Raw genomic sequence first — 12,907 nt, 5'->3', positions numbered from 1 at the left:
TAAGAGGTTACTTTTCCCAACCACAGCATGCATCAGTTTAGAATTTCTTTTTGGTGCTTGATTATTATATAGGCCTATATTTTGTTGTTGTGGATCAATACTGCTCATCTTATAATATAACAGCATGCGTTACACAAATTGAATTGTGTAATAAACACTTTGAAAAAACTTTTCACAAAGGTGTATAAAGTAAAGGCTCAATACACAAAAAAAATCTATTTAAACACAAAATGAGAATGTTTCATTAAGTTTGTTTAGTGGAGTGATTTATGTTCCGATAAGACAGAACATTTCAAAAGAGTTGAATAAACTTTTAATAAACTTTAAAAATCAGAATTGTAAATAACTGGCAACAATGTTATTTTTTTCACTTTTCAAAAAAGATTAAAAAGGAGGAAATGATTGAGAAATTTCCTAATAATACTATCGAGGTTGCATCTTTTCTGATGAAGGGAGTGCGTGATTTTCCTCCGTGTGTCGACCCCGCCCCGCCCCGCAGGCTGCATCATCATCCGGCCGGACAGCCTCGCTCTCCCGCTGAGGTCACAGCAGCGGCGGCCCTCCCCCTCTCCTCACACACCGGCAGGACCGGAGCGCTGCGATAAAAGCTGGAAGCAGGGAGACATCCAGCTCAGTCCAAGCAAGAGAGAAAATCCTCTACTCAAACTTCTTCTACAAAGACACTGAGAAGTAAGCGACCCAAAAGAGATTAAGCCTGGTAAGTGTTTCTCTGCTTAGAAGCTCTCGCGATATTTACACATTCGAAATGCATCAAGTTGTTTTGTGCTAAACTTACAACTTCAGTACTGATGATAGTCTTTTTGAATCGTGCCATTTTAACTTCGTTATCAGGTGATGTAAAGTTGTGGATGAAGTTTTAAACATTTTGCATTGTTATCATTTAATGTTTCATCGAAAAACATTTTTTTATTTCTCATTTGCACATGATTTAAACTTTTTCTTTATCTGCAACTGTTTTTAAGATGACAATTTTGACAACTGATGACAACTATTTGTATGGTGGATTAATAGTCAATATAATATGAAATCCTACAGTAGAATGATATTTTATTTTAATCTGACAGTTTCAATGTCTTATTTGACCTTAAATTAAATAAAACAACTTTAATCGTATTCATATTTAATTACAAAAAATACTAATGTAAGCTTAAAGCTAGAGTAGCCTGCGAAACAGTACTTTATTGGGGATCCAACATTACGCTTGACATGGTTGATAAGGTTCATTCTGGTTTTGTGTGAACTGTTTGGAGGATGAAACTTAATATAACCCTCTGCTTGTTCATACATTTGCCTCTTAAACACTTTTCCACGCTGACTTCTATTCAAGCAACTTCTTCTTTACCCGTTTTCCTCCACATCCAAAATTTGAATCCACGAGAATACTGTATAACTTTCCTTTACAGCATCACATATCCAACATTTTTCATGAAGTGAATCATTAACTTGTGCTGTCAAGGTCACTTAATGTTATGAATGTTTCAAGAACGTGAAGATATTGTGCTCCGCTGCTGGGCTTCATGTGTGTTTCTTATCTATGATACTACACAGAATCCTCTACAGCATATACAGACTCTTATCACGCTAATGAGCTGGATTTTTGCTTCTGCTGAATTCCCTCTTTGGCATTCGTCAGCGCCGATACTGTATTCTCCATCACACTGATACTCTGTGCAGTTCATGTTGGGAGAAAGTAGTTAAGGCCCATTATCTGCATTACTGGCAGTACGGTCAGCTGCGTTTGTGCCTCAGACTTATGTTTGTGACTCATGAGACCGCAAAGCTGTAAATTAAGAGTAGGTCAGACAGAGGATAGGGCTGGATCGCTTTGTGGGAAACACAGAGGAGGATGAAGAGACAATAATCTAACACTAGAATCTGGACAAAAAAAACCTGCTTCCTCTCTGACTACATTTCAGAGCTATATCTTCATTAAAAGGCATTGATAGCGGGTTCAAGTCCCATGAAAGCCTTCTTCTGTCCCGTGCAGTCCGGGGCTGGAAGCCGGGATGACTCAGGACTACTCACTCTCTTTCTGCTGACCGCTGGGATTTTATTTCATCTCTCCGTCTTTCCCCCCCCCTCTTTCTCTCTGTTCTCCCCGTCCCTTCATCGCCTTCCACGTAGCTGTTACATGCTCCAGTTTATGCTCATGTCTAATGTCAACACCTGCCCGTTTGCTGCTCTGGGTTCATGTTTCTTCCTGATAAGGAGTTCAAGGCCTCATGTTGTGCACAAAGCAGGGGAGAAATAATGCAACAAAGGCGCTCACTGTTCTTTGGGGACTTTACAGGGATGGATCACAGCTGGTTTACTGAAGCTGGACTGAAAACTCCCCGAATGAATAATGCCTGCTAAGAAGCTTACCGACATGACATTGCATGCCAAAAAGCATCATCAGCAAACATACCATGCACACGTGCAAATCTCTTAACTGTAAGAACAACGCCTCAAGTGCAGCTATTGTAAAGGTTTAGTGCAGGTTTAAAAAAGTTTAAAAAAAATCAGATTTACAGGAATCCTTAAAGCTGCCAGCCTGTCATGACAAGACTAAGAAAAGTGATTACAATCCATCCCACTAATGTTGAGCTCTCTAAGAAATATTGTTGGGAAACTGAAATCAGTGCCAGTAAAATTAAACTCTAAAAGCGCTGCAGTGCCTGCTGCGGAGATGTTTCCTCTGACACTTCCTCCTGCTGCTAGAGTAAGGAGTCCACACTCTAAATCATTTCTGACTTTTGAACAGAGGAGAGTTAAGCCGTGCAAAGTTTGAACCTCACAGCTGGATGCAACTATGCTCCCTGCACACAGTTGAACCTCTCTCACGTTTAAGACTTTGAAATTTGGGCCTTGTAACTGAAAGATAAAAATGTCTCACCTCCGAACATTACAACCTCAGCACGCTGTCATCATTACACAAGTCTGCTAATGGCCCTGTGACAAAGACTGTGGTCAAGGCTATAGACCGGCACTTCCTTTTATACATGCTGCAAATGTGCCGGAATAGGAAGTGAGAATCTTGCGTGATTATTTATGTTTGTCTGCTTTATCATCTGTTGCATGTTAGTTTTACCAAAGTGGTGCATCCGAAGCTGCTGCTGACTCACAGTCTGGTGCTGCTGCTGCTGCTGCTCGGAGAGGTTTTCATTTCTTCCATTCATATTTGACCTACTAGGGGAACCACACACTCCTCGGGCTGCAAACATGGTCGTACATGTTTCATGTATAAAGTGATGTGGGTGGAACAGACAAATGCCTTAACCCTGTCAGTACCCGGAGAGAGGCTTGAACATGAGCCGCTTATTGTGTATAGCTTTTACTCAACATATTCATGGATTTTGTCCATATGCGCAAAGATGGATATACTTTTTGATTGTTACTATTCCTAATGGGTTGTTACGGTGATCACGGTAACATTAGGGCAAACGTTAAAAGGTCATAATTCTCCTGTGAACAACTGAAATTCAAAGTTTTGACCCCAGTTAGAGAGGATCATAACAAGGTTTGACTTCAGAAGAATTCAAACATTTTAGTGTTTCATTTTTGTTGTTGCATTTTTTTCCTTAAAATTGCCTTTTTTCATTTACCGGTTTTCAGTTCATAATGTTCAGAAATGTTGAGAGTTACACATAAAACCTACAGATTTTGGATGTGTTTGCTTAATCGTGCTACAAATGAGCTGTTATAGTTATACTGTATTTGTCTCCTCCATCTTTTTTTGCATACATTTTGTTGGAGAAATGGTCAGGGCCGATTTGAATTTGGATCAAATGTTACTGAATTCTCAAATGACTAATCTTGAGAAAAGACAGGTGACACATTGGTTGCCCAAGCGATGCAGAGAGTTGAATAAATGGAAGTAAAATAAAAAGCAGTTTTGGGCTTGAGATTTCAAGATTCAATAACTTCCAGGAGTTTACTTATGCAGCACATAAAACTAAAGGAACTAAAAAACTTTTTTTTAAACTGTAACCTTTAAAAAACACTTTTCAGATGCAAAAACTGTTGTAACACAGAAACACAAAATCAGCTAAAACTCTGGTAACACTGAAGGAATACTGTTGAAGTCGCCCACGCAGGGCCTCTCCTCTGCAGACTTTAAAAAGGGTGGGATACACATATTTTTCATATCTGGTGTGTACATGTCCCTGTTAGCTTGCACGCTCGTCTGTGTTGATATGAACTCACGTTTCCGCAATGCATGCTGGCTGTACTATAGCAGGAAACACATGTTTTCAGCTGACACGGTGGAGAGTGGGGTGACTGAACAGAGCTGAACAGCTGCACAAAGGAAACAAAAAGAAAACTGGTGTGTTGTTGTCGCTCTGCCAGAGAGGCTCAGCTCGGGGGGGGGTAAAAGCGCAGGTCAACGGAGTATTTTATTTGTCCGAGACACAAGGAAAGTTTTCATGAGACCTGTCGTCCTTCTCATGGTGAGTGTGTGAATGCATGTGTGTTTGAAAAGTCAGATCCTGAGGGGGACTCTTTGTTCTGCTGAACAATGAGCAGAAAGAACAGTAAATCTTTGTATGTATGGGGTGTTTATTAGCTCCACGTTCCTGAGCACTTTGTGTGTGTGTGTGAGAGTATGTATGTGGGTGGCTGTGTTTTCACTGATATATAAAATCAGGGTGCTGTCTCCTATTAGCTCAGTCAGCCACAGAAGGTGAGTCAGTGGATCTAAAAGAACGTGCAGGCATGTATGCACACGGTTCCTGCTTTATGTCTGGGTCTTAGCGTGTCTGAAGAAGTTCCCCAAAGTTATTTTTTAACACAATCTGTTTCTCATAATTGGGTCATGTTTTTGTCGTGTTGGACCTTATTTTTCAAATTCCTCACCACTTCATCTTTCAATCACCCCTCCTTCTCTATGACTCACGTTAGCTCACATTTCACTGGAGAGCAGCTCTTCTTTACAGTTCTGTTCTTCATCGTGTGACTACTTGAAAACAGAGAAGAGGAACATATCAAAAATCTTTTCCTGAAGTATAAAAGGGAAATACAACTTTGTTTTTTTTGTTTTTTTGTCTCACTACGGGCTTTCCCTTCTCCTTCCCTTTCAAGTCCCGAGTCACTTCATCCTTCCACAGCTGCTGCTCTGCTCTGTTAGAGAAGGAATGCCGGTGCAGAAACTTTCTGCTGTATATGCTGCTTTTTTATCCCTCCAGGATTGCCCTGACTGAGCCGTTTGATAAGACAGTTCAAGTCTCATTTTGAGCAGAAAGTGAAGCTAATCTGCTTCCTGTTTGTTCCCTTTCGGGAAGTTGTAGATGATTTATGATAAAGAGGAAATTAATTTAAATACAGCAAACAAGGAATAAACTGCGCATCCTATCAGAGTGTCCTGCACAGGCTGATATAACTTCCTGTCTGAGTCAAGAAGTCAACTGAACTTCAAGGAACTAGAAATGAACTCCAGTTTCCGACATACACCCCACCTTACCCAGCCTTTCCTCTCTGGGGGTCTTCCTCAGCAGCATACTGTAGATGCAGGAAGGAAGCTGGACATAGACGCACTGGAGACAGGGAAATGTGAATTGGGTTGAAAATGTTCCTGCGATTGTTTTCTCTGTATTTTTGACAAATTCAAGAAAAATATTGACACATGAAGACGTACAACAAAGAAAGCCCTGCCCAGTTAACCCCAGATATTCACTTCTGAAATAAGTTCATCTGTACTGTGTTAGCTTGTTAAATGGTCTAAATGCTAAAGGGTTGCTAATATGTATTTTTATTCTCTTTGTATTCCAGAAAACTTAAAGACCACTTGAGTTGAAAACCACTTGAGTAACCATGGCAACAACACTGGTACTATTAATGTTCCTGTCTACTCTCTGCTGCAGCCTAGCAAACAATGTGAGTACTACATGTTTCTTGGCAGTAGAGCCCATTAACTACAAATCCAAAGCACACTTGACAAAGGCTTATCTTTACACACAAAAATTCTCTTGGGGTCTATAATCTCTCTGAGCAAACACGGAGTCATATTAATGCATTTCTGTTTTTTATAATGGAAATTTAAAGGATTTAGGTGCAGTCTGCTTTGAAAATACCTCCTCGGTAATGCCTTAAAGGTGCACTATGGAGTTTTGGTAGAGACATGTGAAAGTTGGAGAAATGTACAGATTCTGTGGTATGTGTTCATAACTCTATACACAAACTGTCCTCAGAGGAAAAATGTGGTCCCTGGAACACTGTTTGAAGATGAAATGCTTCGCGAGATGTTATGGTGTTGGGACCACATCAGTGAAAGCGTAACTCTCCTGGTAGCTTTTTTTAGCTCCAAACCCATTTTTTCCTTTGAATAAATTTTTTTTATTTAGTTCAGAAAAATATAGCATCGAATTGTTTCAGTTCTCCAACTTTCAAATTTCACTACCAAATCTACATAGTGCACCTTTAAACTTCAATGTCAGAGCCTCGAGAGTCAGCTGCTGAACAGTGACTGAACTTGACTTTATATAAGTGATATATAAGTCACTGCATAACGACTTTCTCCCAGTTTACTTTCACAGTATCTTGAAGGAATTAAATGATCGCTCTTGTCTGCCTGAGTTGGAAACCACAGCCATGCAGCCAGTCCCCATGCACCACTGCTCTGTGTTTTAATCGTATGTTTTCTGTTTCAGGTGGAGCTGCTCCGCACTAAGAGAGGGACTCGTTTTTACAGAGGTGAGCCTGACAGGCAGCCTGCTAGACGGACGCTTTTGATTATTCATGTCCTGAAGTCTTCATCTTCCCCTGACACCTCCTGTGAGCTCCATCACACTCCTGTTTGTTTTTTCACAATAACACCACCCTCACCCTCACCACCACCTCCACCATCTTCATCACAGTCTGTAAATTCACTGTCGTCATTCGCATGTTCGTGTCCCCTCTTTGCACCTTCACGTTTGTAACCTCTTTTACATGTCACGGTGATCACGTTTTTCTGTGCGCCTTGGCTGTGTACTTACTGTTTGTGTGTGTTTTTGTGTCTTGTTTGCGTGTGTGTTTTTCAGCACAATGTGTTGATAGTGAGACGTCCGCTGTGCGTAATTCTGGGGACACTTGGCTGCGATGGAGTGGACAGCGTGTGGAGTATTGTCGTTGTGCATTGAGAGGGCGAGAGCATTGTCATATTGTGCCCGTTATCAGTGAGTGTGACATGGATGCAAACACAAACACACACACACACACACACACACACACACATATGTGAATTGGCTGTATACTTATTTTGCCTGCAATTAACAGACTGTAATCTTCTGTTTGTTAATTTCTGTGTCAGTCGTCGTGTGCCCTTACTGACCTCTCTGTCTTTATTTGACCTCTAACGTACTGCTGCAACCTCATGATTATTTTCTTTGTGGGCTTACCTCAGTCATGTGTCCAAATCCCTGTTATTTCAGTGCATCCAAATGAAGAGCTGCTGGGTTTTCTGTGTTTCTAAGTGGGCGTAGTTTAGTCTGAGATTGTTTGAAATACTCATGCCAGGGCAGCCGTCGTGCGCACTTCACCCCCACTGACGGATTCTGTGAGACATGACTTGCCCCTCCCTCTGACAAATTGCAACCACATTTTCGGTCTGCTAAACTGCGCCGCCTGTGAGCTCAGAGCACCGGGAGCGAGCTGGCTGCTGTTGTTCTTAACGCTAGCCTTTAGGAAATGTTGAAATAATAAATGAGAAACCACACTGGAGATGGAAGAAAACCAGTTCTGCTGTAGACAGAAAGCCTCGGCGTGTAAGAAAAGAGTCAGGATGAGCCATGGACACTGACATTTGTATACTTCTCATGTTTCTAGTATGTCATATATGACACACTAGACCAAACCCACAGTGTAATTGGCTGTGTGCGCAAGATGTCTAATCAATCGTGTTTGGATCGTTGAAATGGTTGATTTACCGAGAAACTGTATGATGCATGACTGACTAACAGGCTCCCTGTCCTCCCCTCCAGACTGCTACGTGTCCCAGTGCTATAACGGAGGAACCTGTAAAGAAGCCGTTTACACGTCAGACTACATCTGCCAGTGTCCTCCAGGCTTCAGTGGGGCTCAGTGTGAGATCAGTAAGTACTCGACAAAGACTTACTTTTAATCAAGGCCGTAAAATGTCATAAAATAGCAAAATGTGAAAAAAGATTCTAAAGCTTCCCTCTGTTAAGTGATCTGAGATGTTTTATGATTAGGCGATACAGTATATAACTAAGAAGGGATTGACTGATTAAATGTAGGAATGGTTGATCATTTATTCTTGGTTCATCAACTGATCAATGAAGTGACTTCTAGCTCAACTTTAAACTGTAATTCTGTTTTTCTGTGCTGCCTCGAGAGACCTTTTGTCATCCTTCTGTATTGACTATTATTTTTATTATTTTTTTTACTTTAAAAGCAACAAAAAAACCCAGTTTAATTGAGTCCAAATCACCATGGTCGGTGACACAATACTGATTAAATCGTTCTGTGAAACTGTTAATGACTCCAGATAAATTCACAGTCTGACTGTGTGACTCAAACAGAAGGTGTCATGGTCATGGGCCCTGCGGTTTGGAGAGAAGAGAACGATCATAAACCATGGAAAGACATTCTGGGACATAAATGTTTTTGTTTCTGCGGGTGACTTTTTGAGGCTTTAGGGACACTCCGCCCTCTCAGTGGGATAATAATACAAACACCAGCGGTCACATTTAACTGATTTCAGTGACAGAGTAATGAGTTCACATTGCCAGACTCAATAAATCTGATTGTGTTCACGATCATTATTTAACACTGCTAACTGGAGAAAATACTAAAAATGCCATTAGAACACAAGTTGTAAGTTTAATGACTTATATAAGAAATAACAATGTTTTCATTTTCGTCCAAACATTTGAGTGGCTTAAGATTTTCCAGAACCAATAAATAAGTTTAATTGTGTCACAATAAATAAATTAGGCCAGTTATTGGAGTGATGTCAGCCTTATATAAATGAGCGGCTCTATATTCAGTTCAACTTTGTCCCTTTTTCCAACAGACACCAATGAGAAGTGCATCGCGGGAAAGGGTGAAGGCTACCGCGGCACATGGAGTAGCAGCCGTTCAAGATCAGAGTGCATTAACTGGAACTCCACTGCTCTGAGAGGAAGGAGGTTCACGGCGAGGAAAAATGATGCCGCCAGTCTGGGACTGGGTAATCACAACTTCTGCAGGTGGGTGACCAAGGCATACTGCTTTTGAAGGAATGAACTGCTAATAGTCATCTTTAACCAGGGAAATACTGGTCAAATTATAATAACTATTCACTAACTATTCAACTTATATGAAAGGGCTCAGATTATCAAAAGCACAACATACAGACAAGGCAGGTAAACCATACTGTATCATAGAGGCTGAGGTCAGCTACTGGTTAAGGAACTGAAACAGGCCACCAATACCAAATAGGCAAATATTTGATCAAGATAATATTGAGAGAAAGTAGGCCCTATAGGTACAGGTGGACTGAGAGATGAGAGTTGAACGATGACAAAATATTTTGTTTATTGCTCTTTTTTTTTTTAGCACAAATATGATGACTCAGATTCCTTTCTCCCCCCCCGCTTTACAGGAATCCTGACACGGACAACACTCCTTGGTGTTACATCTATAAAGGCACTCAGATCACCTGGGAGGCCTGTTCTTTGCCCAAATGTCCTGAAGGTACAGCTCTTGACAAATGCCAATAATCTGAAATACCAGGGCGCAAACGAAACATTTTCTTTAACACTTGGCTTCTCTTTGTGTTTGGGAGCAGAAAAGAACCGAGAATGCGCGCAGGGCTCCGGTCAGTCATACAGAGGAACGACATCTGTCACTAAGAGCGGCTCTCGCTGTCTGCCGTGGGACTCTCCTGCTTTAAAGCGCAAACTTAACAATGCTTGGAAATCTGAGGCACTGAAGCAGGGGCTGGGCAGCCACAACTTCTGCAGGTAGAGATGCCAGCCAACACAAGATTATTAATTAAATACACTTACGTACAAAAAAAGATCTACAATATCTCATTCTTTCTTTTAACCAACAGGAATCCAGATGGTGATGTAGTTCCATGGTGTCATACCTACAAGAATATGCAGCTGACCTGGGAGCTGTGTGACATACCGAAGTGCTGTGAGTCCCTCATTATGATGGTTTAATTAAGCAGCAATGGGGAATCAAAGAAGTGAGATTTTCCCAGTTCAAGGAACTAAAACCTTCAACCTCTGTTTTCCAGTGACACGTCCATCAGTCGCCACCACTGTTGGTCCTCGTGCCCCGACAACTAACAATAACGGAGGTGTGACATCTTCATATCCACCAAAATCATCCATGGTCCATTTCTCATAATGAATGTTGTGCGTTGTCATTGTACTCATATTTAACTGTCCTCTCTGCAGCAACTTGTGGTCAGCGTTTGGACAACAGCCTCAATCACCCGGCGTTCCGTATGTTCGGTGGCAGAGCTAGCGACATCACAGAGCAGCCGTGGCAAGCGGCCATTAACGCCTACCAGCCCCGTCTCAAAAAACACTTCCACCGATGTGGAGGAGTCCTCATTGACTCCTGTTGGGTGCTGTCTGCTGCACACTGCTTTGAGGACAGGTAGGAATTCTTCACATAAGCACACACAACTTACATCATTTTTTTACCTGTTTGGAGCGCAACATGCAAATATCCCCTTCTCTTTGTTCAGTGTCAAAGCAGACAAACTGGAAGTGATTTTGGGAAGAACGTTCCGGAAACAGAATTCCAGTGGCGAGCAGATTTTCAAGGTGGAGAAGTACTGGATCCATGAGAAATTTGACCATGAAACATTTGACAACGACATTGGTGAGTAGACATCTCGAGAGAAAAATAATCAAATGTGACATTTTCAGAAAACTAGGACCATCACTATTTGGATAAATGGTTTTGGCAAACTGGCGGCAATTGTTTTGGCACACTAACCCAAAGTTAAATGAGACTCTTCAAACAGCCACTTATCCCCCAGGGGTGATGATATGGAACATTAAGAGGGCAGCAAAGGCTTGTTAAAACCCAAAACCTCTCTGTCTTCACCCACATTACCCTGACTTTCCACTGGTCACTTTCCACTTGCAGCTCTTTTGAAGCTTCAGACGGACATTGGCATCTGTGCTATGAATTCTCCGGAGGTTCTTCCTGCATGTTTGCCTGAACGTGGGCTGGTGCTGCCCGACTGGACCGAGTGTGAGATCTCCGGATACGGAAAAGACTCTGAATGTAAGAAAAACATGCCGCCTAGTCGTAGTACTGTGTGCGTTCTCATGACTGCCTTTTTGGATTTGTGTCTCTATCAAGTAAACTGGTGTTACTTGAATGACCAGCAGAGGGCAGTGTTAGCTTTTCCATAAACCTTCAATTGATATCTATTTGATCATGAGATCCTGAATCCACTCTCTCCACAGTTTCAGCAGAGTACTCGGAGCGTGTGAAGAGAGGTTACGTTCGTCTGTGGCCCAAGGAGCGCTGCATCCCGGAGGTTCTGTCTGGACGAACAATTACCTCCAACATGCTGTGTGCAGGTGACACCCGAAACAGGGACGATGCCTGCAAGGTGAGAAATATTTCACAAAATTCCTCCTTAAATCTATGCTCATGACATTACTCTAATTTGAACTTTTTTTTTTTTCCTGTCTCTGTCCATTTTGCTTCTTGAACCTAAATCACAGGGGGACTCTGGTGGCCCACTCGTGTGTCGTAACAATAACAAGATGACTCTGATGGGTGTGATCAGCTGGGGTGATGGATGCGGGCAGAGGGACAAGCCAGGGGTCTATACCCGTGTCACCAATTTCATCGACTGGATCAACAAGAAGATGAAAGCAAACCCTGTCTAAAGTCAGAGAGACCGCAAAGAAGACCGTGTTAGATGACCATACCCACAACCCCAGTGGGTTAAAGAGTAAATGTTGATATGTTTATCATCCGGATGATAAGCAGATAGAACCGTAGGACTCTGTGTTCAGAGCTAAATCCAAAGTGATGGAGGTTTTTAATGGCGCCGGATGACTCCTACAGAAATGCAGACCTCAAACCTGAGTTTTCAGGCTCAGTGTTGTTTCTTGTTTTCTGTTCTTTACTCTCCTAAAAGTGATAGCACATTGACAGAAACACAGGACAAGCTCTTGATCTTTATCATAATCGTTGATTTCTTTTGGTGTATAAAAAGAGTTGATGTGTTTTCTCAGTTACACATCATAGGAAGTTATTGAGGACAATGAGAAAGCATTATTATTCAGCCCTTATGTCTAGCTCTATGCTGGTTTACACGAAGAAATCACAGAGGTAGACTTCAGGTCAGTAGCACTTTTAATCCAACGTAAGCAATTACTTTGCACAGTAGAGTACATCACATAGGAATGTAGGCACATTTTAAAATCTTTGTCTTCGAGATTAAAGGCTTATTTGGTGTAACCAGTTTAACACAAAAAGTTAGCCTTCTTTAGTGGGTTGATGGGATCAGAACCCCCCCCCCCCCCAAAAAACGACTAATCTGCTGGTTCAGATTCTGCTTAATTGAGAAGTTTTAACTCATTTAGCTTACTTAGTTTCTTGTAGACAGGAAGAAGGTGGAAGCAAGAAACTTCAGATACTCACTCCATTCAACAAACCTGTGACCGGTTCTTCAAGCTTCAATATGGAAGAAGATGCAAACTCTTTACTTGTTCTCACTATTTTTAAACCAAACTTCAAAAGCATGTCTACAACAAACTCCTGGGTTGAGCCCATCATGTACATACCTGTATAATAATTATATATTAAAAATGACTGAGGGGAGTTTAATCTTCTCTGTTGAACAATAAACTGCTAATTGACTGCAAAGCTGATCTACTTAACTAATTTTTCTATGACTGAGTTGAAGATGTTTCACTTTTTTATTTATGTTTTTTTAGGC

General features: G+C 41.4%; 1 protein-coding gene across 3 annotated transcripts; it reads left to right on the top strand.

Moving 5' to 3' along the window:
• Positions 1-567: 567 nt before the first annotated feature.
• Positions 568-12,485, top strand: plat (plasminogen activator, tissue). Of its 3 annotated transcripts, none has more exons than XM_061038584.1 (15): positions 568-718; positions 5,770-5,874; positions 6,648-6,690; positions 7,020-7,154; positions 7,959-8,069; positions 9,014-9,188; positions 9,584-9,675; positions 9,770-9,944; positions 10,037-10,122; positions 10,226-10,288; positions 10,389-10,593; positions 10,685-10,821; positions 11,092-11,232; positions 11,418-11,566; positions 11,682-12,485. In XM_061038584.1, the coding sequence occupies exons 2-15, from the start codon at positions 5,812-5,814 to the stop codon at positions 11,847-11,849; spliced, it is 1,743 nt and encodes a 580-aa protein (XP_060894567.1). In that variant the 5' UTR covers positions 568-718; positions 5,770-5,811; the 3' UTR covers positions 11,850-12,485. The 3 variants fall into 3 exon arrangements, with proteins under 3 accessions (XP_060894567.1, XP_060894566.1, XP_060894569.1); XM_061038583.1 differs by having other exon boundaries at positions 6,648-6,771; XM_061038586.1 differs by lacking the exon at positions 7,020-7,154.
• Positions 12,486-12,907: the final 422 nt, after the last annotated feature.

Source organism: Labrus mixtus, chromosome 5, assembly GCF_963584025.1.
Source record: "Labrus mixtus chromosome 5, fLabMix1.1, whole genome shotgun sequence".
Classification (NCBI taxonomy): Eukaryota; Metazoa; Chordata; class Actinopteri; order Labriformes; family Labridae; genus Labrus; species Labrus mixtus.
This window is presented reverse-complemented; position numbering and strand designations above follow the sequence as displayed.

Excerpts from the sequence above, each read along its gene's own strand:
- plat (XM_061038583.1), top strand. The coding sequence starts at position 5,812 with ATGGCAACAACACTGGTACTATTAATGTTCCTGTCTACTCTCTGCTGC. Across the intron at positions 6,772-7,019 it reads ATCTTCCCCTGACACCTCCT|CACAATGTGTTGATAGTGAG; the intron begins GTGAGCTCCATC and ends TGTGTTTTTCAG. Across the intron at positions 10,594-10,684 it reads GCACACTGCTTTGAGGACAG|TGTCAAAGCAGACAAACTGG; the intron begins GTAGGAATTCTT and ends CTCTTTGTTCAG.